Source organism: Trypanosoma cruzi, genomic scaffold (genome assembly GCF_000209065.1).
Source record: "Trypanosoma cruzi strain CL Brener 1047053514057 genomic scaffold, whole genome shotgun sequence".
NCBI lineage: Eukaryota > Euglenozoa > Kinetoplastea > Trypanosomatida > Trypanosomatidae > Trypanosoma > Trypanosoma cruzi.
In genome coordinates this window covers 3,494-27,058 of record NW_001849231.1, presented here as the reverse complement: position 1 = coordinate 27,058, position 23,565 = coordinate 3,494, and the positions used below count along the sequence as shown (strand labels likewise).

Below are 23,565 nucleotides of genomic sequence, written 5' to 3'. Positions count from 1 at the left end.
GCGCAGCCAGGGCATCATCACGCTCCTGTAGCTGGCGCTCCATGGCAGCCAAGGCGTCAACACTCTCACTGGAGCGGCTCTCCAGCGCAGACTTTTCTCTGCCGTGCTCCTCCAGCCTGTCCCTCAGCGCAGCCAGGGCATCATCACGCTCCTGTAGCTGGCGCTCCATGGCAGCCAAGGCGTCAACACTCTCACTGGAGCGGCTCTCCAGCGCAGACTTTTCTCTGCCGTACTCCTCCAGTCTGTCCCTCAGCGCAGCCAGGGCATCATCACGCTCCTGTAGCTGGCGCTCCATGGCAGCCAAGGCGTCAACACTCTCACTGGAGCGGCTCTCCAGCGCAGACTTTTCTCTGCCGTACTCCTCCAGTCTGTCCCTCAGCGCAGCCAGGGCATCATCACGCTCCTGTAGCTGGCGCTCCATGGCAGCCAAGGCGTCAACACTCTCACTGGAGCGGCTCTCCAGCGCAGACTTTTCTCTGCCGTGCTCCTCCAGCCTGTCCCTCAGCGCAGCCAGGGCATCATCACGCTCCTGTAGCTGGCGCTCCATGGCAGCCAAGGCGTCAACACTCTCACTGGAGCGGCTCTCCAGCGCAGACTTTTCTCTGCCGTACTCCTCCAGCCTGTCCCTCAGCGCAGCCAGGGCATCATCACGCTCCTTTAGCTGGCGCTCCATGGCAGCCAAGGCGTCAACACTCTCACTGGAGCGGCTCTCCAGCGCAGACTTTTCTCTGCTGTACTCCTCCAGCCTGTCCCTCAGCGCAGCCAGGGCATCATCACGCTCCTGTAGCTGGCGCTCGAGTGTAACGACGACATCAACACTCTCACTGGAGCGGCTCTCCAGCGCAGACTTTTCTCTGCCGTACTCCTCCAGCCTGTCCCTCAGCGCAGCCAGGGCATCATCACGCTCCTGTAGCTGGCGCTCGAGTGTAACGACGACATCAACACTCTCACTGGAGCGGCTCTCCAGCGCAGACTTTTCTCTGCCGTACTCCTCCAGTCTGTCCCTCAGCGCAGCCAGGGCATCATCACGCTCCTGTAGCTGGCGCTCCAGCGTAGCCAGAACGTCAAAACCCTTTATTTTGTAATCTTTTAGTGAATTCTTTTTGTTTCCGGACAAATCCAGCCTTCTTTGCACAGGTGGTGTTCGTGGGCTGTCTTGCGTGTAAAAATGTTTGATGTGGGTGAATGTTTTAGTATTCGTGTTATTTTCTTCTCTTTCTTTTGTATAGTTTTCTTGTGATAGCTTTTGTCCCAACTGACTTTCACCAGTATTTTTACTTCTGGTGTTGATTAAAATTCTTTGTTGAAGTTGGAGCTTCTCTTCCGCATTTTTTCGAATCTGTTGCACCAGTGCTTTGATGTTCTGCGCACATTGAATTTGTGTGATTGTTTTTCTTTGCGGTTTCCGTTTTTGCTGAATCCCGTGTGTATTTGCTGCCTCTTCAACATATGCTTCAGTTTCCGATTGAATAATGGGAGGGTACTGACGATTTTTTGCCTGCATGGCGGCCAAAAGATGCAGAGAATTTTGTTCCTGAAGTATGATCGTCTCATTTCTGTCTGGTGCTGCCCCCAAGTTACATAGGACACTGTAGATGGAAATGCCACGGCGTTCTGGCTTCATTTTGTAATGCCATGATCCACTAATCATCTTGATAAGTTCTGCAAAACGTGGTCTTTCAAAAAGGCCCATATGTGAACAACGTTGTCTAGCGCTCTGGTTCTCTCTGGGAGTGGTGTTGTTGGAAGCACAAAAGTTAGAGGCGGTTTTCGACTCCACCTCATAAAGACGGTTCCATAACGCATTCATTTCAATATTTAACCTCGCAATCTTCTTAAAGTCTTCCTGCAACTTTTGCTCCAACTCTTCAAGATCAGAGCTGCGGCGTTCATTTATTCTAAACATCTGATTGCGATGTTCACTTACATTAATCATGAGCACGTGTGCCACAACCCATCTGTACAACTCCGTAAGAGCAATGCTGCCTTTCATCACCCCCTCATATGTAAACTTTGGTGTATTGATGTACCGCTGCAACACTTCCTCACGCTGCGCTTGTGTCAAATCACTGGAGTCAAAGGTCGCCAAAAGCTCCGTCATTCCCGGACGATGTAAGATGGGCATAATTTCAGCCCACGTACGTCGCCGCTCGCCTAACACAAGCACCACTGCGGCCATCACCCGTACCACGATTTCCGGTGGTGTTCGATATGACACCAACTCGTGCCAGTGATGAATGTCAATCTTCTTTACAGCCGTACGGACGTCCCCGAGTTCTTCCTGGGCAATTATCACCGCCTCTTCAACCTCCTGCTTCTCCTTCTGGACGGCATAGCGTCTCTCCCAAATCTCTTGCGAGGATTGTTTGGCGTCCTTGATGCACCGCACAAACTCCTTTTCTAGATTCCGCAGTTCCTCAAGTATGGATTTGCCCTCTTCCGTTGTGGCCACCACGCCGCAGAGACTTCTCCGGGCCTCGTGCATCAGTGGCTCAACCAAAATTTTGTTTTCTTCAAGCCTTTCCAACACCGTCGCCAACCCGCATTGCAACTTTCCTGAGGCTGTGTCAAAGTACTCGTATGAGATGAGATCACCAACGTCAAAAGACGGAGAAATTACTTGGGCATTTGGCGATTGTAATTGGAGATGCATCGTCCGGGCATCCATAGGCGACGGTGAAGAAGACACATTTGCGGGTGTTACGGTTTCTGTTGTCAATTCCTGCCCGTCCATGTCCCGAAATGATAAAGTGTTGAGATGTAAATTCACTCAACTATACAAGCACAAACACAAACACAGACAGCCACAGACCAAAGATTCACTTATAGGGAAATTAGACTGAATCAACCAGTGTTGATATATTGTACTGCTCCCACTCAAGTAAAGGGTCGATAATATACTGCCGAAATAAGGTTTGTATTTGACTCTATACAACTAATAATAATAATAATAATAATAATAAACACCTGTATTGTGTTGCAGACTTCCCTTGTAAACCTATATGCATGTGCAATAGCCAAAATAGAAACACACACACACACACAGAGAGAGAGAGAGAGAAAAAAAAAAACGACAAAATTGAAAGTGAAAAGCCGCACACGCCATACAGAAATAGTGAATGTGTGCCTGCCATTCCATTTTCGCTTCCGTGTTCCCCCTTTTATGGCAATGTTGTGATGTGAAAAAGTGCCAAGGCTCCACGCCTCAACCTCACGTCAACCACACTCTTTATCGTCCTGAATTGCAACAGTTTTTCTCTTTTCCTTCCACATACACACACAGACACACACACAGAGAGAGAACAACAACAACAACAAAGAAATTCGCCAGCACTTGCAGCAAACACGTCCAAGAGTAAGACCAAAGGAGCGTCGTGGGTCTCACTTCCGCTGCCCCGTCGCTCGATCGTAAAGTTGACTGATGGCCTCCATCACAAGACGGATGCGATATTTGATACGTAGTGCTTCTTTACTCAGTCGTGCCGCCCGCTCACGCAGAAGTTTTTCCTTTTTCTGAAGAAACACATCCGCCTCCGCTGTTGACATTGGAAGAACCACACCACAGCCAAGATTCACCCACACCTGCGACCCATCCTTGACGGAACACTGCACAAAGAAATAATTGCCAATATCAACCATAATTTGATTGCGCTGTGGCCTCTTTTCTTCATCTTCTTTTTCTCCCTCTCCCGCTGCCATTGTGGCGGGTAAAGAAGGCGCGTCGCCGTCTGTGATGAATGAGTGTGTTGAGGAAAGTGCCCGCATCTCCTGAAAGAGTTCCCGCAGCTGGCAGCACTCCGAGGCCATTGTGTACACCGTGTCCCGCTCCCGCAGTACCTTCTCGAGGGACTGGCGGAGGACGGCGTCCAGGAAGTGCTCGAGACGTGCCATTCTGCCAGTCTCCGCGTCAAACGACGAGGGTGGCCCATAAATGCCGTCTTCCGTGGACATCTTCAAGCCGCAGCAAGTGTTGTTATCAAACAAGGAGGGAAGGCAACAATGACGTTTGCTCACCGCAAAATGACGCCAATCCCCCTTCAAAAACAGATAGATTTAAAAAAAAGAAAAAGAAGAGAACACAAACAACACCACAGTGAAATAAACAAACAAGCTCACATAGTAAAAGACACAATAAATAAAAAAAGGACACCGTGGCACATTTTCTTCCAATGATTCATCATTGCCGTTTTTTTTTTTCGTCACGCTTCCGTACCCAGCCTGATGCCCTGACCCGCACCCAAAGTTCAATTTAAAAGACCCCTTTTCTTCCACCAACATATTCGTGCGTGTCTTTCTCTCTCTGCCTCTCTGCCAGTACATGTCAAATGTGGCATTGTTAACGACTGATTGTCGTGAACATCATGACTGTGCGTGGTGGCACCACATGCTTGAGTGTCTCACGATCGGCAGGATCAGCCCACAACAACACACCGAGAGGTTGATACATGCTCCATTTTGTTTCTCTAGCGGAGAGACGGACAGGCACATCAGCAATTGTGCCTTCCTGTAGGAGCCCTTTCAGTGCAACCCACACCGTCAACGGTATTCTCGCTGTTTCTGGCAAAATCCACACGTGACACGTCGGTTCTGCAGCAGACGTTTTGAGACGTCCATGCTGACGATGCCGCTGCCTTGACGCCATCAGGCCCCTATCCCGTATCATCCAACTCCCAGAAGTATCATTCGCCGCATCTTCTTCAAGACGCTCTCGTAGCACATCCACTGCAGAAGTGTCATTTTTAATTCCTGAGAGCTCCAGTCTATGGAATGAAATGCAGTTGGCGTACTTTAATTGCCATGGGTCAAGATAGGCCATGACATGGGCGGGGGTAGCGCGCCAATGGAGACCAAGAAAGAGACTCTTGCGGTGGAGAGCCCCAAGAAGGGCACTGTCTCCAATTACGCCAGTCAAGCACTCGCATGGCGAATTGCCCCTGCGACGCTGCGGGCCAAATCCCCAAAGTTCATCACCGTGAAGCAGCGTGAAGGCAACGAGTACGGTCACAAATGCCCCAACCGTCGCCAGGCGCAAAAACATCCGCCTAAAAGACAATCACGCACACACACACACACACAGAAAGGATAAAAAAAATTTTCCACCGCTGTCGACAATAAAAAAAGAAAAACGCTTAAAAGATGAACTGAGACTAAGAATCACCATGAAAAAGCCAAGCAGTCCAACAGAACACGTCTCTCTCCCCATCTCTCTGTGTGCATGTATATGTATATATATATATATATATGACTTATGGGTCATCTTCACCCTCCTCGGCCATTATTTTTCTCTTTTTACCTTTTTTCCCTTCTTCTTTTGCTTTTAAGACGGAAGGAAAATAGCAAAGGTGGCCACACATTCCACCCATCCCTTTCACAAATCCCCGTTAAATGTGGATGCATGTTTTCCCTTCTCGGCAACATCTTCTCCCCCTCCTTCTTTATCTTCCCCAGAGAGAACCGTCCCTTCAGCCTCTATAGCAACGCCAAAAAACTCTTCACTACTCGTCTCCATGTGGTCGTAGTTCCAACCGGTGCTTAGAACAATTTTCGCCGCCCGCTCATCAAGGCGAAAATGAGCCCAAACGAATTTGTCGTGCCCATGCTGGTCAAAGTACTGTAACAACAGCGAGACTAAACTGTCCTCCACGGCGCGTCGTAAAGAATGACCATTCTCTCTTCCCTCCCATGTTTCACGGTGACGCTCCACAAGGAAGGTGACCGCCAAATCCTCAATGCTGCTCGTTACAACCGCCCCCTTGTTCCAGTACGTTCCACATGGCAGGGCGGCCACGGCAATTCTAATCATTTCCTCCGCATCGTGCCTAGAGAAGGGAAGAAAAAGCATCGTACGTGTAAAGGCAGAGAGGAGTGTCCCATAAAGACCAGCAAACTCATCACGAACCAGTTGCTCAATTTCCGCCATGCTTTTCCCCCACGTGCGTCCCTGCTTCCCAAAGTCAGTGGTCACAATAACAATTAACTGCGCAAGGGATGGCGTACCCTCTGGTTGTTCCTCAAAACGTTCTGCTCGTCCAAGGAGTGGCGCAAGTGCAGCCACAAGTTTCGGGTGCATTGCCGCTAGATCATCAAGTAACACAATACCGTGCGGATACACCTTCTGGTGAGCTGTCACACGTTGTATGATACGAGTCCGTGCGTCCTCTATCGGCATCCCATCAAAACCTGTACCGGAGATGACAAGCATGTTTTCACCCATGTCGCACGCTGGGCGGGATGGGGCACAATGCGGTGATGTGGCTAGAGACAAAAGACGTGCAGTATGCGTCTTGCCAACCCCATTGTCCCCTGCAAAGTGTAATACAAGTGGATCCCGCGGGTAAATCAACTTGCGCCTTACCGCCTCTAGAATGACACCCTTCAAATGTTCTTGTCCCACAAGTCGTGTAAGAAGAAGTTCCTTCACATCCTCCATGACGCGATGACGCAATTTCTCATCCTTTTCAACGGAGAACTCCCGCTTCACCAAGACCGCAGGAAGCGAAGTCAAGACGCAATAACGCAGCCTTAAGAAAAACGGTGTGCCACGGGCGGAGCAGATAGGGCAACGGGGGCAGTGCCGCTCCACCTCCTCTCCCTCCGCCGCGACAGGAAGCGGTCGCAACGAGGACGCGGGAAATATCAAAAAAATTACAATACATACGGCAATAGCCATTGTCGCAACCGGAATACCTCGTGTAAAAAGACGCCGCGCGGACATTACTGCAAGCAGGAGCAGAGGCTCACTGTTCTCTTCCTCGCCCCCCCTCCCCCTCGCTCCACAGCAGCGCTCAACTAGTAATGTCTCCTTCCTTGCGCTGTGTGAGGTGATGATGCTACGATATTTGCCTGAGCCCCACAATTATGTGTATATATATTTTTTTTGTGTGTCATTTCACCAGCCATGGAAGGGAAAGCAACGGAAATAAAGCAATAAATCCAGCCAGCCAACAGATCACATGTAAAATAGTAATAATAATGCGACAAACAGGCCGGACACACACACACAAAAAAAAAAAAATAGGGAAAAACCTGTCACTTTGGGGTTTATCTAAATATAAAGATATATATTATATGGGTGTGCCGCTCTTTTATTTGGGTGGCCCCTGCGGGGGGCCAAAGTCAGGGCCGCCAGGATTTGCGCTCTGCGCCGCATTCGCCACCCAACTGGTTGCAATGCCGCCAATGCTGTTCCATACACCGCGCTCCGCGTCGCGTCCACCAAATTTTGCACGACCACCCTTTCGTCTTGCAAGTTGCCCACGGCGGAACCACACCGCCTGCTCCGTTACAGCGTCCATGACACGTTGCTGCTGACGCGGCGGCACACCTGCGTGAATGCCTGTTGTCTGGGGGTGAAACAACGGGCGCCAGGTGGCATTGTGGTGCAGGTACGTCCGCTCCAAGTGGGCGGGAATTGTTTTTTGTGTAATGAGCGAGACGTACGAGCGGGCAATGGCGTTCATCTTGTGGGTGCGCCACTCCGCGTAGCGCGGGTTCATCATGTGCGACTTTGAGTTGCTCACCCCCTCCAACGGAATGTTTTTCTTTAAAAAGGCCCGCACCGCAGAGACAATCACGCCCTGATGTTTTGTATAAAGACTGTACACACGGCCAAGACGCCCCTGCCGTGCCGTCCGTCCTGCGCGCGAGAGATACACCAACGCATTTGTAGGCATGTGAAAATTCACCACAACGTCTACATGCACGTCCAGTCCACGTGCAGCGAGATCTGTGGCACAAAGAATATTAGTGCGACCGGACGCAAAATCGGCAAACATGCGCCGACGAACATCCCATGGCAACGCCGCGTGCAGAAGGGAACAAGTGAAGCCTCGCCCACGCAGGTGATGATACACCGCAGTGGCGGAATCAATACCACGTGTGAAGACAATAATACGCTGACCTTCGCCAAATACCGTGCGGGGAATATGACACGTAAAAGGAGCCGCGACTGTTGTGAGATGCTCCCAGCGCAAAGGACGCACCTGCTCCAAGATACGACGCGCTTCTTCATTTACATCCCGTTCCACGTCCAGCGACAAGGAATAAGAAGGGGAAGAGGAACAATCAAGAGAATTCACGCTGCCATTGCTCTCACACTCATAATGATGGGATTCCTCCTGTTCCTGCACAACTTCCTCTTCAAACTCTGGCAATTCATCAGACTGCTGCTGCTGTCGCTGCTGGTAATTCGGTTGCGGTGATGGTGGTGCCGTGTTTCTTCGACGCTCCATGAACTCCTCGAGTGTCCCCGACAAGTAGTGCGTTTGCGTGTGTGCCTGCACCTCATCTACGTCGGTGGCGATAACACGTGGATGGTTGCCGTGCTTCTTAAGCAAGTGCTGCAGCACATCCATCTTCTCCTGCTCCCGCTGAATCGCAAAAAAGCGGTGTGAAAGGGTGTCCGGCGGGCGATGCATACGTTGCCGCTGCAGACATGTTACGGCATTTGGAAACTTCTTACCAATAACAAATTCCAACTTTCGTGTAATGTAGGCGGTTGCAAATACAGTTTGGGTCTGCACCGGCCATAAATATTTAAACATCACCCGCTTTTGCACCTTCATAAGAAGATGAACTGCATCGTGGTCGTGCTGCGATGAAAGCATCACATCTGCTTCATCCACAGCAACGTAGCGGATGTCATCAAGGAAAAGTCGACGTGATCGAATAAGACGCAGAACCACCTTGGGATCCATGATGACAACATCGGCAAGTGTGTTCTTCAGCAATCGGCTCAGATGGTATTTGGCCCTTTTCCGGGACGTGAATGAAATGGAGCGCAAACCAGTAGCCGCGTCTAAAGCGGCACAAATGTGCTGCAACTGTGCAATAAGTTCCTTCGTTGGCGCCAGGAGTATCATGCGTGGACGGCGCTCGCGCAGTGGGATCTTGTACACATCCCGATCCTTCATCATGTTCTGATACAAGGGAAGGAGATAGGCAAGTGTTTTGCCCTCGCCATGTGGGGCCGCCACAACGGTGTCTTTGCCTTGTAAAATCACCTCAATGGCCGTTTGTTGAATGGGAGACGGTGTGTCGACATGTAGACTCTGCATCAGCGCTTTGCGCAACTCCGGTGCGAGAAGCATGTCCTCGAAGCTTGTCACTGTCTTTGTCTTCACATTTTTCGCGAGCAGCGGGGAGTGGGCTGTGCGGGAAGGGGAAAGACTCTGCAGCACAAAGTTCCCGACAAGGTGGTCGGAGCGCTCCCCAATTGAGCGACTAAATGTGCCACCATACGCCTTGAGCTGCTGGGGCACAATAATGCCACGTGCGGGGGTGAGGAGGGCAGTCCTGTTCCTATTGCTGACGACTCCACCAAAGGAGCGGCAGCCCGAGGCAACAGTGCACCGCATCCCCGCAGACAATACTCCCACGGAAGGCCACAGCGCCATCGTAGCTGGGAATACGGATAATAATAATAATAATAATAATAATAATAATAATAATAATAATAATAATAATATATATATATATATATATATATTTAACACAAACCTCGCTGCGGCACCGTCCCCTGTAATGTTACACGTGCAGTTAACTCTCCTCCCCTCCTTCCGGCCGTGTGAACAGGGCATTAGTTTGTGTGTGTGTGTGTGTGTATTTATAGGAGGTTAGAGAGAAAAAAATGTATATATATAAAAGAGAGAACATTAGAAGACCAAAACAGACACAAATTCCCAAAAAAAAAAACAAAACAAAAAAAAAAAAAACGGCATCTCTCCTTCGCTGCGGCAACACAACACTCCTCCACCCCTATATAAGTATTAATTTTTCCTTCTGTTTCTTTTACTCCTCTTCCTCATCATCCAACGGTGGCTCGTCTCATTAAGATTTAACCCCATCGTATCATTTACCCCAACACCTGCGTTGCCAATTTTATTTGTTTGGGTTTCTTTTCCTGTTTTCTTCCTTTTTCGCATTTTAGAAAAAGAAAAAAAAAGTATGTGATTAACGCCTCTCTCCCCAACCTCACCTCGAAAGAGTTAATACATTACATGTGCATAGAAAAAAAAAAAAAACCTTTAAAAAAGAAAAGAGGAACAAAAAAACTACATATATACACGTCTGTGGCTCATCATGCGTCCTGCGGGCAGAGATGATTCATTCCTGTAAACGTGGATGGGTTTCAATTTACGACGGTCAACGCCTTCACTGCCATCTGCAATGCACCCTCGTACGTTTTGTTTCCACCAATAAATCCAGAGACATGCACAAATATGCCGCCTTCAATGCCACTTGCTTGACTCAATTCCTCATCTCGTAAACCTCGCCATGGTAACGACTTGCGGTTCTCAAATCCTGATGCCTCCTTGGGCACCGCCTGCACGCGCCAGCCCTTCTTGTCCGCAAAGAGTACATACAGGACGTGGCCCACTTTGCCATGTTCCCCCTCCAACTCCAGCAAGTGTTCCTTCCATGGGCAGAAGCAATCCTTGAAGACGACAATGCGGCCACTAGGATGCACATTCATTGCTTCAAGAAATGCCGCCCGGACAATCCCACGCGCTGGCATCCACGCGAAGACATGATAATGAACGGAGTCAAAAAATTCAGATGTTGCCAACTCCATTGCCTGCAGAAAGGCGGCATTTTCGTTTTCCACTTTACCGTTCCCTTCTTCATTCCACCATGGCATAAGATTTCCTATGCGAGCTGAAAGCGTCGTAGAAACATTGTACTTCCTCACACATGATGGTGAAGACGATGAGACCGGGACGGCGCCCTCCTCGCCCTCCGTCTCTGCAGGTCCGTAGGCATTAACGCCGTTGTCGATGCCATCAATGTGTTCCACAAAATTCTTATAAACAATATCAAACAAAGTATCCAGTTCCTGCTCCGATAGTTTCTTCTTATCTGTTCCCCATTTCGTGGCGTCCAGCAGTTTTACGCGATACGGGGATGCCAATGCAGATTCCACATAACCCTGGATAATCTCACGGCCAAAGTGCTTATACACAAGGCCTGCAGAGGACAACCGGGTTTGATAGACCGCCTTTGGCGTTTTCATGGTGTCATGAAAAGACGGCTGATGGTGATCAAACCGCAGTGTCGCCTCATCATAGACGCTGCCAACATCCACAACGATATTGCACCGCTCCAACGCATTCGGGTCACGTGAGCGAAGAATATTCGATTGACCAAAATTTTGACTACAGCGCAGCAATCCACATGCCATGGCTTCATCACAGTGAAAGGAGCCGTTATGCGTCCCAATGACACCCGTAGCGGTGCTGGTTTCCGCAAATGACTCCAACACCCGGACACCACAGAGATGTTTCGTCACATACTCGGCAACAAACCGTCGAGGCATATGTCCCTGTGTGTAAATGCAAAAGCCGGTACTTAAATTATATATAAATATATTGTTGCTGCGTTTTCTATGTAACTATTTAACGTATTCAAGGATAGGTGGTACGAGGGGGTAAAAGTAAAAAAAAAAAAAGAAAAACAACAACAACAAAAATTGCAAAGAGCATACAAGAAGACGATTTCACAGCTGTCTCTCTTCCTTTCTTTGCTGCCTTCTCTCTCATAAATAAATAAATATATAAATGTATATGCATGTGTATGACTCTCCTCCACACACGTAGGAACAGGTGGAATCTCAAAAAATCTCCGCCCGTCCACAATGCTCGGCGCATCCCTCCCTCTCCCTCTCTCTCCCCCTCTCCCTCTCTCTCTCTCTGTATGTGATGGTCTTTTGTTCATTTTCATTTTCAATAGAGTTACATGAATGCTGCCACCACATCGTTAAAAAGCGTCTCAAGCATTTCCGTGACGTGCAGGCCGGTGCACGCACTCGTCTCGAAGTACTTGTATCCGTGCGCTTCCGCCCAACGCCGCCCATCCGCTTCGCTAACAACGCGCTTCTTACCGCCATCAACTTCATTGTCCACTTTGTTGGCACACACCACAACAATCGCTGGTTTCTTCACAGGGTTCACGCCCAGCGTCTCCCCGCCAGTGTTTCGAGGCGCATTCACGTATGTTTGCATCTCCTTTAACCACTCGTCCAAAGCGGCAAAACTTGAGGCATCGGTGACGTCGTAAAAAAGCAAAACACCTTCCACAGCGTAATAAAACTCGTTTCGGATCTCAAGAAACTCGTCACGGCCAGCCATGTCCCAGAAATTCACCCGAACAAAAAAATTGGGCGGCGCAGGCGACATATGTGCCGGCGCACGTAAACTCACGCGCTTCACACCGTAGTCTATGCCAATGGTGGGAATGTACTTTGACACAAAGCGCCCCTCACAGTATCGCTTGATAACACAACTCTTCCCAACACCGGAGGAGCCAATAGAGATGATTTTAATGCGCGGCTCTGTGCCTTTTATAAGACTGGAGGAAGAGGCGGAAAAAGAAATATTGGTCTTCGCACTCATCTTTTCTACTTGGACGTGTGTGTGTGTGATGGTAAACGTGTGGCCACCTCTCCGTCCCTGCTCAGCCTACCTTAAAAGTGAGGGACACACAGATGGCAACGAAGGCAGTAGCAGCGGCAGAAAACAAACAAACAAACCAAATGTGTCCATCTTCCTTACCCGACCCTTACTCACCCAAGCAACCACCCGTAACACATGCAGACAGACACACTGCTCACCGCCCATCTCCATTTCCGCGGCTTCTTTCCCAATTCTTCTTTCAACATTCCATAAATTTTCTGAAGCCTACCAAAAGCCTCAGGCTCGGGTGCAGGCATTGCATTGTATCCCTCACCCCCGGTCTCTCTCACACCCACAATCCACATCAGGGGGTTTCATTAAGCGTTCATTGCCTGCCACGCAACTTTTTCATGTATGCGTCCGCAAAGCCGTCATCACGAGGCTCTTCAAGACCTAATTCCTTCGCCCGCCACCGCTCACGCTCAATGTCATTCTCAATGGACACGTGCCGCCGCCGCCGTTCCTTTTCTTCCGAATAGTGCACCGCAGCGTAAATGGAGGTGGCGAAAAAGAGGCTACCGAAAAACAACTGCTTATCGCGGAGACGATTCCATCCAATCCACGACAGGCCTGATTGGTCTCCACAGAAGAAACGCGCATAAGAATTCATGTCGTTCTACTTGTTGATGATGCCCTTTTCTTTTTTTTCTTCTTTTTCCCCCTTCACCCGTACCGCACGCCTTCCATTAACAACAGAAAACTCAGCAAAAAAAAAAAAAGCAACTCATCTCAACGCATGCATTGGATTGTTATTTCCAACACATCGCCTGGCAGGATGTGTCGGTGGCAAAAACAACAACAAAAAAGACGGACATCCACACACAACATACAGGGGCAACTCATTTAGCAGAATTCTCCGTTCACTGCCATATATATATATATATATATAGCAATTGATTTCTGTACATGTTTTATGTATTTGCTTTTCTTTGCTGCGCGTGCTCCGCCAAATGGATGGTAAAAAAAAAGGGGAAAAAGCGTACGGGTCAAATACACTGAAACAAAACACAGCGCAGGGCACATGCAAAGGTAAAAAAAAAGAGAGAGGGGGAAATAGGGAGACTTCACAAAACACGTTTGCCCGTGTGCAGTGGGCCATCTAACCCCCGTGGAAAGTTGTAGTGATCAAACATGACATCCGAATGTTGCGCCTTCCGTGCGGCGTCAACCCGGCGCCTGCTACTCGGCTTGACGTCACCGTCGGCGGTAGCCATCCAGCCGTGTATTGTTTCAGGGAATCGGCCCCACATGGTAACGGGGAGATCGGCCTCACGTGGCCTCGGCATACGTCGTTCCTTCGTCCATTTTGCAAGTGAATCGACAGCATTTACATTAATACCGTAGCTGAGGTGACGAAAATCTTTTGGGGGCGGTGGATGCTGCAACGGGGGAAGCACCGTCCGTCTTGTCGTCCGTCCCGCTGTGCTGGTACAATGTTTTGCCGTCCATCCCGTCGTGGACAACGTCGCGTTGCTCCCTATGCCCGTTGCAGTTGTCGCCACCTCCCTTGGGTCACTCGACCACGTCCGTGACGCAAAGTGAAATTCTTTTCCTGTGGAAACAACTCCCGTTATGGGCAGATTCGTCGCTGGGATCTGTGAAGTGTCATTCAAGGGTGGATCCGTCAGCACGCCTGTTGTGGACTCCCGCTCCAGTCCGTGAAAGTCAATCGCCAGCTGAGCATACTTCCGCTGAACCTCCTCCGCCGCCCGCCGCTGCGCATCCACAGCCGTCTCGCGTCGAGGGGGTGCAGGGTAACGAATGGTGCAGGTCTGAAGCTGCCCCAGGGGGTCGTACCGCACCTCGTCAATAATGTCACGGTAAACGGCGTGGCGGCCGCCGAAACGATCGGTGCGGTTACACTCTTTAAGGAATGCGGTCAACATGTTGTGTCGTAGTAACGTCCGGTGCTCCTCCCCCTCTACATCCTGCAGCTGGGCGTCAATAAACGCCTGCACTGGCAGAAACACATCCTCCTTCCAGGCACGATGGAGCTTCTCCACCACACGCCGCAAGTGCCTCTCTTCACGGCGCGTCTGGCATGCACAGCGTGCATTGAAGTCCTCGTGTTCCTCTACAAATGCAGTAAAGCGGCGCATAAAATCCGCCAGTTCCTGCTCCTGCGTGTCTTCTCTGGCTCGCCGCTCTTGACGTGCCTTCGCCGCCTCCGTGTCTCGTGCTGCCTGCAACCGAACCTCTTCCAACTTCATCTGCTCCTGCAGCTGCCACTCCTCTGCCTCGTGTTGACGACGGGCCGCAATTCGTTCTCGCTGCTGTTCCCGCTCAATCATGCGGCTCCAGTCTGAGGCATTCATGACATCTGTGTACAACTCGGCATTGTGCACACGGATACGCGGCGAAGGGTTCCTCTCGCTTCCCGTCTTCATGTATATATGTATATAACAAATATCAATACAACAACGTATTTGATATGCCTGGTGCCTGGTGTATTACACCGCCGGCGTTCCACACACACACACACACACACGCTACCTCCCGCTTTCCCTCCTTCTCTCTATCGGGTTGCAAGGACCCGAATTCTTCTAAAAATATTACACAATTAAATAAAATAAAATCAAAACGATCAAAACATACAGAAAATACAATAGAAACTTACAAAAAAAAAAAAAAAAGGGATATATAAATATATATAAATATATATATGCATGTAGATATATATATAGAATGGAAAAAAAAAAACAACCTCAATTACAACATTCCCAAGAGAAATATATAAAAGAGCCGACACGCGCACACAAACGCACATGCACTTATAGAGAACATGTGAGGAGGTGTCAAGCACATTAAATAAATAAATAAATAAATAAATAATAATGAATCATACAGATGGTTACAGTCATACATGAAACAAAAAAAAAAACAAAACAAAACAGAAAACGCATGGAAGAAAAGAGGGAAAACACACACACACACATATATATATATATATATATATATATATGGAGAAATGTAGATGGAGCCAAACGTGTATTATTTTAAACCCTGCCTTTTTTTTTTTTTTTGGATAATTTACAGTTACCCCCCGTCAATAATTACAAGGAATAAACTTCGTATGCATACATGTATATATAAATAAATATATATTTATATGTTGCCATCAACACACCCTCTTCTAACAATAACCACGCAATTCTACAGATACATGCATGCATGCATACACACACGCACGAAACAAAAACAAACAAACAAAAAATAAGGCTCCTTAATCCATCCCCTCTTTCCCCCCTTTTTTGTGCCTTCTCCCTCTTTTTTCCCTCTCCCTCTCTCTTTCTCTGTTTTTCCCTTTGAGCCAATCTAGTCTAATCCACTCAACATACATAAAGTAAATGATACAATTTGTAAATATCTACACAAATACACAAGACTGTAGCAGTTAACCCGACGTACTTGCATGCACGCACGCACACACACACACACACAAAAGAACACACGTTACCAACTGCTTCACATGTATATATATATATATATATATATAACTCAATTATAAATGGCTCTAACAGTACCACGCAACAAATAAAGTACTCTTGTTCGCTCGTTTATTATTATTACTATTAATATTTTTTTTTTTACCTTCTCTGCCTTGTGTTGGTTGCCTTCTTTGTGTGATCATTACCCTTTTTGTTGAGGCTGCTTTGTTTGCTTTTATTATTTTTATGATCCTGCTTCTTCGGCTGCTTTCTCATTGAAGATGAAGTCTTCCTTTTCGGTGTGGGATGGCCAGTCTTCACTCTCGGCTTAGGCTGCACCTTCTTCTTGCTGGAAGGCGCATTGTGAGAAACGGTACGCCCCTTTGAGTTGATGCGCTGCTTTGTCAAAGTCTTCACAACCGCTTTTTTATTTTTCGCCGGGCTTCGTCCCGTCTCCCTCTTCTTGTTCTTGTTCTTGGTGCTGCTGCTGCTGCTGCTGTTGTTGTTGTTGCTGCCAGTGCCTTTCTTCGTCGTTCCTGCCCGCCGCCTTCCACGCCGTCCCACTGCGTCCTTCGTGAGCTCCCCGTTGCTGCTGGCGGTGGCGGCCTGACGCTTTCCCCCCGCGGTACTCGTTACAGTGGCGTTGCTTCCGACATGCACCGTCCCCCCCGCAAGACCACCACGTCGTGTTCCTGGCAACGACATTTTCAGCTCCATCCCGGATGGTACTGTCGTTCCGGTTTCGTCTCCGTCCGCATTATTCGCTGCGTCATCACCGGAAAATGAGTTTGACCCTTCTGACCGTTCGGCATCATTTACCGCCTCAACCTCATTGTTGTCATCCTTCACGCGGCCCTTCCCGTCTAATTCCTCCACCTCCACCTCCACCTCCATTGCTCCCGCATTTCCAAGAGTGAGGCGATGGGCCTTTTCCTTCTTGTTCGCTCTTCCCGGATGTGCCGGTCTGCAGATTTCCTCCGTATGTGCCTCATCTTGCGTCATCACGGTCGCCCCATGCCCTTCACACTCATCCGTGGCAGCCACAACTTCTTCGCCTCCCGATTCCACACACGAAATGGCAGTGTCATGCGTACTGTTGATGTTATTAGCCACGACATGTGCATGACGTCCACGTCGACTTTTTGCGGGAGTACGCGTGATGACGCGACGCACAATTCGTGCTACTTGTCCTTCCCGCACTTTTAGCCCTTCCCGCAAAGACTGCAATTCGTCTTCGCAACGTCGACGCATCCGCGCCAATTCCCGCTCTGCCTCCAGCCGCCCCAACGACGCTCGCAACAAGGCCTCCTCATCCCGCCAAATGCTCACACGCGGATCGCCCACTAGTGGCATTGTGTCGTTACCAGCACCAACACCGCCACCAGGAAGGCTCCTTACACGTTCCGTTGCATTCGTCATTCCCGTTGCCGTTATGGGAGTCGCGTTGCCTGTAGTGGCTACCACAGCCAACGGGTTCGATGTGGATGATGATGACGATGTGTAGGCTGCCGCAAGGGGCAAGTAAGCAGCGCGAAGCGTCGCCGTCTGTCGAATAAATGCAGTGAGCATCGTTGTGTTCTTTAAGAAATCCACACGAATCAGACGCACAAAAGTCAAATGAACCCTCTCCCTCTGCGTCGCCTCAATGCAGCACCACAATAAAAATAAAAATAATAAATAAATAAATAAATGTTTATTCTACGGTGATGGCACTCCGCCGCTAATGAGAGCAAAACAGACGCCGAGACCTCTAAAGAAAAAATAAAAAATAAAAACTAAATAAAATAAAACTACAGTTCAAAAACTCCTGGATTGTGAGAGACACAAGGGCTGGTAAACACCTTTTTTTCCTTTTTTTTCCTTTTCTTTGTTGTTGTTTGCTTGGTTGCTTGTTTGTTTCTTCACTCACTCTAATTGTGTGGAAATTCAAAAAGTAAAAAAGGAAAAAAAAAAAAAAAAAAGAAAGAGAAAGAGAGAGAGAGAGAGATAGAGGGAGAAGTCACAGATATCAGAAACAGCATTCTTTACTAGTAGTAGTCGTATTATTAATAATATTCTTTTCATATGACGTACATGCATATGCAATAAAAGCATACAGCCATATACAGCCATACAGCCATATGCAGCCATACAGCCATATGCAGCCATACAGCCATATACAGCCATACAGCCATATACAGCCATACAGCCATATACAGCCATACAGCCATATACAGCCATACAGCCATATACAGCCATACAGCCATATACAGCCATACAGCCATATACAGCCATACAGCCATATACAGCCATACAGCCATATGCAGCCATACAGCCATATACAGCCATACAGCCATATACAGCCATACAGCCATATACAGCCATACAGCCATATACAGCCATACAGCCATATACAGCCATACAGCCATATACAGCCATACAGCCATATACAGCCATACAGCCATATACAGCCATACAGCCATATACAGCCATACAGCCATATGCAGCCATACAGCCATATACAGCCATACAGCCATATACAGCCATACAGCCATATACAGCCATACAGCCATATACAGCCATACAGCCATATACAGCCATACATAAACAAACAAAAAAGGAAAAAAGGAAAAAGAAAAAAGAAAGAAACACATGTATAAATCCTACGCAGAAACACACCCATCCCCACATATAAATATATATAAATATATATATATGTATAAATATCTGGTAAATGTATAGTAATACAATCATTTTATAGAAAAACATGCCAAGCACATATACATACATACATACATACAGGCTTATGTATTTACTTCTTCATCCTATTCCTACTCCTCCTCTCCCTCCTCCTTTTCGTGTGATTATTAATTTGATGCTTCTTTCTTTCTTTCTTTTTTGTTGTTGTTGTTGGGTATGGTTGCATTGGATTCACCAAAACTTCTTGTTATTCATGTCGATTATTATTATTTGTTTTGTTTTGTTTGATTTCTATAAATTCACCACTGAAAAATAAATACATCGTACAAAGATGTGCCCGTACATGTTATGTACGCATGGCATATGGATCCAGTGTGCATACACACACAGAGAGACAGACACAGACACAAGAAGAAAAAGAAAAACTCGTTCTCCACTCATTCACTCCACTCCCTCCCTCCCTCTTCACCATTAAAAAACACCAATGCGTGAGAGGGGGAAGAATAAAAAAAAAAAAAAAAAAAAAGAAAAAAAAAACATTGCCAACAAGACACACACACACAAAAAAAAAAACATAAAAAAAACAGCATGCCGATGGACGCACACATACATGTATATAAGTGTGTGTGTCTGCTTGTGTGTGTGTTCATGCCCGGAATCCAATTCCATCTGTCTCTCTCTCTCTTTTCCTTCCTTCATCCCCTTTTCCCCCATACAAGCATCACTCCCCCCCCCGTGTACGCCACAAAAACAATTGTGACGGCATCCTTTTCTTCCATATTTACTCCCTTCGCTGCTGGGTGGGTGGGTAGGTTTTATGTGCGTACCTCCCTCACCACCACGACCGGTGATGGCAGACACCTCCCACTCATCCCCCTTCTTCCATGGCGTCTTCCCAGCAGTAGTGCCCCCTCCTCTCTTTTGTCCTTTTTCCCCTCAGCCACGTTGTTTCATGCGTTCCTTGTACTCCAGCCGATACGGTGAGCGCCACGCTGCTCGCATGGCAGCCCCACCGTTTGCCCACGGCCAGAAGAGCGCAATGTACGTATTTACTGCCATCCCGTACACAACAAAGACACCAACGGAGAAAAACATCAGCATCCAAAACTTGTTTGTTCCCATTAGTTCCATGGCAATGTTTACGCCCCAATTGGATCCAAGGATGTGAGGAAACGCGGAATACACCATCGTCAACGTCGGAATCGCGATAAACCCGAATGCAATGACGGCAACTGAAATGGCGGTATAACATGTCATGACTGCAGCAATGCGGAGGTTTAATAGAAGCAATACCATCATGAAAAATAACGTTCCATAATCTTCAAGAGAAGCTGAACGGTACGGGTATAATTCGTCCCATTTTGCCACAGTGTAGAAAATAACAAAAAACAGCGCAAGCCCATCCAATACACCATCGCAAAGCCATTTGAGGATGTAACTCCAACTAAAAAACATATGTTCACGTGCCAACGCCGGGTAAAGAGACGGGGTAGACTCGGCTAGCTCGTCATCCACGTCCTTATCAAAGATACCAAGAGCCAAAGGTTGCAGGGAGCAAAAAAACAAATTAAACATGGCGAGCAACCAAGATTCCACTAAAATCATACCAGAAAAACCACAGAAGAACGCGTATGTTGCAAGACCGGTACATAATACAACATTTTTGTAAAGACTAAATGTAATACAGTGAGCGTCACGGTACAAAGCAAATCGACCATGCACCACCAGCAATCGTTTTAAGAAACGAAACTTGGGAATTGCATAATCGCTTGCCAATTCCGCTTGGGAGCCTTCAAGTCCCATAATACCAACGCCAATGTGACTCTCCTGGATCATAGAAACATCATTGGCACCATCACCAACCGCCAACGCAACAGAACTTGTATTCTTTTGAAACATACGTACAACTTTTGCCTTTTGCAACGGCGTCATGCGACAACACACGGCACTACGGCATCGAATACCAATTTCAAAAAATTCACGAGTACAAGCGACATCGGTAAAAATGATATCTAGCGTCCGTCCGTCTACAACTAACACCACCGTTCGAGTACTTCCATATATCTCGTCAGAAGTATTACACTTTCGTACAGCCTCCCTTATCTGTTCCTGTAGTGATTCCCACAAGGTGGCATCAGCCGCAGCTTCAGTAACACTAGTAAACTGTAAAGAGGCTTCTGCAACATCTAAATGAATCACACAATCTTCAAACTGGGGGTCGATTAAACCACTTGTACCTGCAATCGTTACCGCCGTCTCACGTTTATCACCTGTAAGCATCCATACAACAATTTCTGCCTCTAGAAAAAATTTTATCGTCTCTGGAACTCCATCTTGAAGTCGATCCTCTACGGCTGTAGTACCCACAAGATCTACATCCTTTTCTAACATCGCATAGACGCGATGGAGCCTCTCCATTCGGTTATGCATACTACATTGAGCTTCATGAAAGGATGGTAACCACTCTCGTACCTCGCGTTCTGAAAGATATCGTTGTCCCATGACAAGTGTCCGAAGTCCCTGTTGTGCCATCGCTTCAAGTTCCCGCTGAAAAATAGGCCACAATTCCGCATTTCTTGGATTATTTTTATTCAAAATTGTCATCATACTACTGTCTGCTCCCTTCACAAGTAATAGGTACGGGCGTTCTTCAGCATTGTCAAGCGAGCGCTCCGTATTACCATGTGTGGCATTCACATTCATATCCACATTGTCAATGGCCCTTTCCTCTCTTTTCCTCGTAGCCGAGGGGTCTTCTGAGGGTGGAATAATGTCAACAATTCCATTTTCCTCGCATTCTAATTCACGTGGGACTGGGATGAATGCTGTTGCGGTATTTAATCGGTGATAACTAATTGTTGTTTCTGGTTGCTCAAAAGCCTCATCATCGTGTGTGGGGGACCGGCACAATAAAATACTCATTAATTTCCGCTGTGGTGTAAACTCCAATTCAGCGATAATCTCGTAGCACATAATCTTATTTACAACCTTAATAAACATATGCGTCGCACTCCGTCTTTGCAATGCAAAAAGATTGTCACGAGAAGCTGTCACCAATGCAATCTCATCCAATGACTGTGCTTCGTATATTTTTGATTCGTCTTTTAATTCATTTACAATCCTTGGCATAGTTGCGGATCGTTGATCCGTCTGCATATCATTGTAACGTGTTACATACCAACTTGAACTTCCATTATGGCCTTGAAGAAACTTACCAACACCACTTGCTGTGCTGGTGTGAAACCCACTTACCTGGGCCCCAGATGAATTGAAAGTACCCGTTATGGCTGGATCCAAAGCTTGAAGTTCTTGCTGCTCACCAGTTTGCATTCGAAAATGAGCATTTTCCGCTTCATGCCCATAAGATACATGGGTACAACTCAAGGAAGAAATTATCGCCGCCTGATCCACAGATGAACGATCAAAACAAACGACAGAATGACATAAAGCCAATGCTCGCAGGTACTGAAAAAGTGGTTCAGATTCCATCATAGATTCATCAAAATCAAATTTTCGACGACGACCACGAAAAAAGCAATTGCCTTGAATAACAGACCTAGTTCCAGATCTATTGGGGTAATTCTGTATAAGTTGTATAAATTCTTCACCAAGACCACCAGGTCTCTCTTGTTCATTGTGAGTCTTCGTCGCTGTACAACCACCCACATATGTCATAATGTTTTCTGTCAATGTCCCGGTTTTATCTGTAAATATATACCGCACATGAGCCAATTGACAGTTTAGCTCTGATGTTTTAGGACGTGTATAGCGTAACTCGCCAATAAATTCATCAAAATTTGCCATTCGCCTATCACGGGAAATAAGGACCATTTGAATGGCTTTGTTGAATTCCATTGTGACATACAAAGAGAGTGGAATAAGATATGAGAGAAGAACAAAGTTGGTAAGATATCGCCATCCAAAAAATTCTTTTGCGGTATAGCGTGAAAGATTCCATTGAATATACCATGTCGAATACCCACTACGTGTGCCTTCTGGTGCCTCCAAGCGTTCATTCCGCCACCTGACCGCAAGTCCGCAGAGAAAAAACAAAAAAGATTGATGCACAAGTAAGAGGAAACAATTCAAAATGTTGATACGCCGTGCAACTACAGAAAATTTCACTGATTTGGGCCGTTGGTTCAGCAGCATCTTGGTATTTCTTCCCGTGTATGTCACCGCAGTGAGTATCCATTCCGTGTTACGTACCACACATCCCCGTGGAAGAAGCTGCTCAATACCCAATGGAACAATCTCGCCATCTCGCATCCGCATCTGACCAATCCACGAGTAAAGTTCACTGCATGGTGGCGCGCCGAGAATCACAATTCCACCTGTGCTCTTGCAATTTTGGTTGCTGTTCTCTTCTGCCCCATCAAAGTTGTCAGGATCGTCTTCTCCGTTGGGAAGATGCATCATCTCATTGTCCGCAAAAAAAGGGCAAGATCTTCGTCGCTGGCGGTGGTGACCCATGTGTTTTTCATCGTACCGCCGTGACATCTCCAAAATTTTAGACGGTACAGGCATCTCTCGGCCAACCGCAAAGCGCTCGTCAAAGGTGAGGTGGCGCTTATGGTACACCGGAGTCTCCGGCGGTTTGCGCCCCCAACTTCCATATGTATGGGAACGGACGTGTGTGAATTTTCCCAAGCGAGAATCCAACGAGGCACGCCGCCCCAAGGGATACGGCATAAAGGGTTCTCTGCGCCTACCAGGAAACTCCCTTGCCCCGGATTGCCCATTTGCCCCCCATGTCCTTTCATCCCTCATTCCAGATCTATTCTTCTGTACCAATGATGAATTGACAGGAGTAACGACATCAAAAGTATCACGTGCTGCAGCCGCATTCCACGATGCCGTTGTGCCGCGTTCCATAAAATATGCCTGAATCGCAGGATCCGGGAGACAACTTTCAATAATGTCTTCTATTGTTCCAAGTGCTTCAATTGTCTGAGGCTTTGCACGTCGTGTCTTGGCGTTTGTTTCACCGTCAAGATTGACAGTCTCAA

At 47.5% G+C, this 23,565-nt stretch overlaps 12 protein-coding genes across 12 annotated transcripts, besides 38 other annotated features; all 12 read right to left on the bottom strand.

Annotated features, from left to right (window-relative positions):
- Positions 1 to 850: a sequence feature (areas merged during assembly that could not be assigned to a particular haplotype. This can correspond to areas where the two haplotypes were merged or to regions with more than two copies in the genome that were merged during assembly.).
- Positions 1 to 2,734, bottom strand: Tc00.1047053505171.109 (hypothetical protein, conserved; the record flags this gene model as incomplete). The annotated part of the gene is made up of 1 exon (XM_805771.1): positions 1 to 2,734. A coding segment is annotated over one exon (2,734 nt), but the record flags the coding sequence as incomplete, so codon positions are not given.
- Positions 851 to 20,154: a sequence feature (heterozygous, non-Esmeraldo-like haplotype).
- Positions 2,937 to 2,963: a microsatellite.
- Positions 3,269 to 3,294: a microsatellite.
- Positions 3,382 to 3,951, bottom strand: Tc00.1047053505171.100 (hypothetical protein, conserved; the record flags this gene model as incomplete). Its single annotated transcript, XM_805769.1, has 1 exon — positions 3,382 to 3,951. The coding sequence occupies one exon, from the start codon at positions 3,949 to 3,951 to the stop codon at positions 3,382 to 3,384; it is 570 nt and encodes a 189-aa protein (XP_810862.1).
- Tc00.1047053505171.90 (uncharacterized protein) lies at positions 4,337 to 5,038 on the bottom strand (the record flags this gene model as incomplete). The annotated part of the gene is made up of 1 exon (XM_805768.1): positions 4,337 to 5,038. One exon carries the CDS (start codon positions 5,036 to 5,038, stop codon positions 4,337 to 4,339), a length of 702 nt encoding a protein of 233 aa, XP_810861.1.
- Positions 5,216 to 5,243: a microsatellite.
- Positions 5,369 to 6,715, bottom strand: Tc00.1047053505171.80 (hypothetical protein, conserved; the record flags this gene model as incomplete). Its single annotated transcript, XM_805767.1, has 1 exon — positions 5,369 to 6,715. One exon carries the CDS (start codon positions 6,713 to 6,715, stop codon positions 5,369 to 5,371), a length of 1,347 nt encoding a protein of 448 aa, XP_810860.1.
- Tc00.1047053505171.70 (ATP-dependent DEAD/H RNA helicase, putative) lies at positions 7,086 to 9,578 on the bottom strand (the record flags this gene model as incomplete). The annotated part of the gene is made up of 1 exon (XM_805766.1): positions 7,086 to 9,578. One exon carries the CDS (start codon positions 9,576 to 9,578, stop codon positions 7,086 to 7,088), a length of 2,493 nt encoding a protein of 830 aa, XP_810859.1.
- Positions 9,413 to 9,466: a microsatellite.
- Positions 9,467 to 9,487: a microsatellite.
- Positions 9,683 to 9,713: a microsatellite.
- Positions 10,130 to 11,314, bottom strand: Tc00.1047053505171.60 (hypothetical protein, conserved; the record flags this gene model as incomplete). Its single annotated transcript, XM_805765.1, has 1 exon — positions 10,130 to 11,314. One exon carries the CDS (start codon positions 11,312 to 11,314, stop codon positions 10,130 to 10,132), a length of 1,185 nt encoding a protein of 394 aa, XP_810858.1.
- Positions 11,347 to 11,368: a sequence feature (AT_rich).
- Positions 11,428 to 11,467: a sequence feature (T-rich).
- Positions 11,536 to 11,557: a sequence feature (AT_rich).
- Positions 11,648 to 11,689: a microsatellite.
- Tc00.1047053505171.50 (ras-related GTP-binding protein, putative) lies at positions 11,730 to 12,389 on the bottom strand (the record flags this gene model as incomplete). The annotated part of the gene is made up of 1 exon (XM_805764.1): positions 11,730 to 12,389. One exon carries the CDS (start codon positions 12,387 to 12,389, stop codon positions 11,730 to 11,732), a length of 660 nt encoding a protein of 219 aa, XP_810857.1.
- On the bottom strand, positions 12,775 to 13,059 carry Tc00.1047053505171.44 (hypothetical protein, conserved; the record flags this gene model as incomplete). Its single annotated transcript, XM_805770.1, has 1 exon — positions 12,775 to 13,059. The coding sequence occupies one exon, from the start codon at positions 13,057 to 13,059 to the stop codon at positions 12,775 to 12,777; it is 285 nt and encodes a 94-aa protein (XP_810863.1).
- Positions 13,318 to 13,338: a microsatellite.
- Positions 13,514 to 14,836, bottom strand: Tc00.1047053505171.40 (hypothetical protein, conserved; the record flags this gene model as incomplete). The annotated part of the gene is made up of 1 exon (XM_805763.1): positions 13,514 to 14,836. One exon carries the CDS (start codon positions 14,834 to 14,836, stop codon positions 13,514 to 13,516), a length of 1,323 nt encoding a protein of 440 aa, XP_810856.1.
- Positions 14,917 to 14,937: a microsatellite.
- Positions 14,996 to 15,082: a sequence feature (T-rich).
- Positions 15,086 to 15,132: a microsatellite.
- Positions 15,255 to 15,281: a microsatellite.
- Positions 15,384 to 15,411: a microsatellite.
- Positions 15,522 to 15,562: a microsatellite.
- Positions 15,683 to 15,756: a sequence feature (GA-rich).
- Positions 15,865 to 15,890: a microsatellite.
- Positions 15,919 to 15,945: a microsatellite.
- Positions 16,006 to 16,039: a sequence feature (AT_rich).
- On the bottom strand, positions 16,037 to 17,446 carry Tc00.1047053505171.30 (hypothetical protein, conserved; the record flags this gene model as incomplete). Its single annotated transcript, XM_805762.1, has 1 exon — positions 16,037 to 17,446. One exon carries the CDS (start codon positions 17,444 to 17,446, stop codon positions 16,037 to 16,039), a length of 1,410 nt encoding a protein of 469 aa, XP_810855.1.
- Positions 16,357 to 16,392: a microsatellite.
- Positions 17,535 to 17,568: a sequence feature (AT_rich).
- Positions 17,634 to 17,667: a sequence feature (AT_rich).
- Positions 17,804 to 18,646, bottom strand: Tc00.1047053505171.20 (uncharacterized protein; the record flags this gene model as incomplete). Its single annotated transcript, XM_805761.1, has 1 exon — positions 17,804 to 18,646. The coding sequence occupies one exon, from the start codon at positions 18,644 to 18,646 to the stop codon at positions 17,804 to 17,806; it is 843 nt and encodes a 280-aa protein (XP_810854.1).
- Positions 17,806 to 17,837: a microsatellite.
- Positions 17,838 to 17,874: a microsatellite.
- Positions 18,031 to 18,200: a microsatellite.
- Positions 18,284 to 18,462: a microsatellite.
- Positions 18,462 to 18,505: a sequence feature (CT-rich).
- Positions 18,546 to 18,583: a microsatellite.
- Positions 18,632 to 18,657: a microsatellite.
- Positions 18,672 to 18,714: a sequence feature (GA-rich).
- Positions 19,062 to 19,093: a microsatellite.
- Positions 19,493 to 23,565, bottom strand: Tc00.1047053505171.10 (phospholipid transporting ATPase-like protein, putative; the record flags this gene model as incomplete). The annotated part of the gene is made up of 1 exon (XM_805760.1): positions 19,493 to 23,565. A coding segment is annotated over one exon (4,073 nt), but the record flags the coding sequence as incomplete, so codon positions are not given.
- Positions 20,155 to 20,754: a sequence feature (haploid, non-Esmeraldo-like haplotype).
- Positions 20,755 to 22,179: a sequence feature (areas merged during assembly that could not be assigned to a particular haplotype. This can correspond to areas where the two haplotypes were merged or to regions with more than two copies in the genome that were merged during assembly.).
- Positions 22,180 to 23,565: a sequence feature (heterozygous, non-Esmeraldo-like haplotype).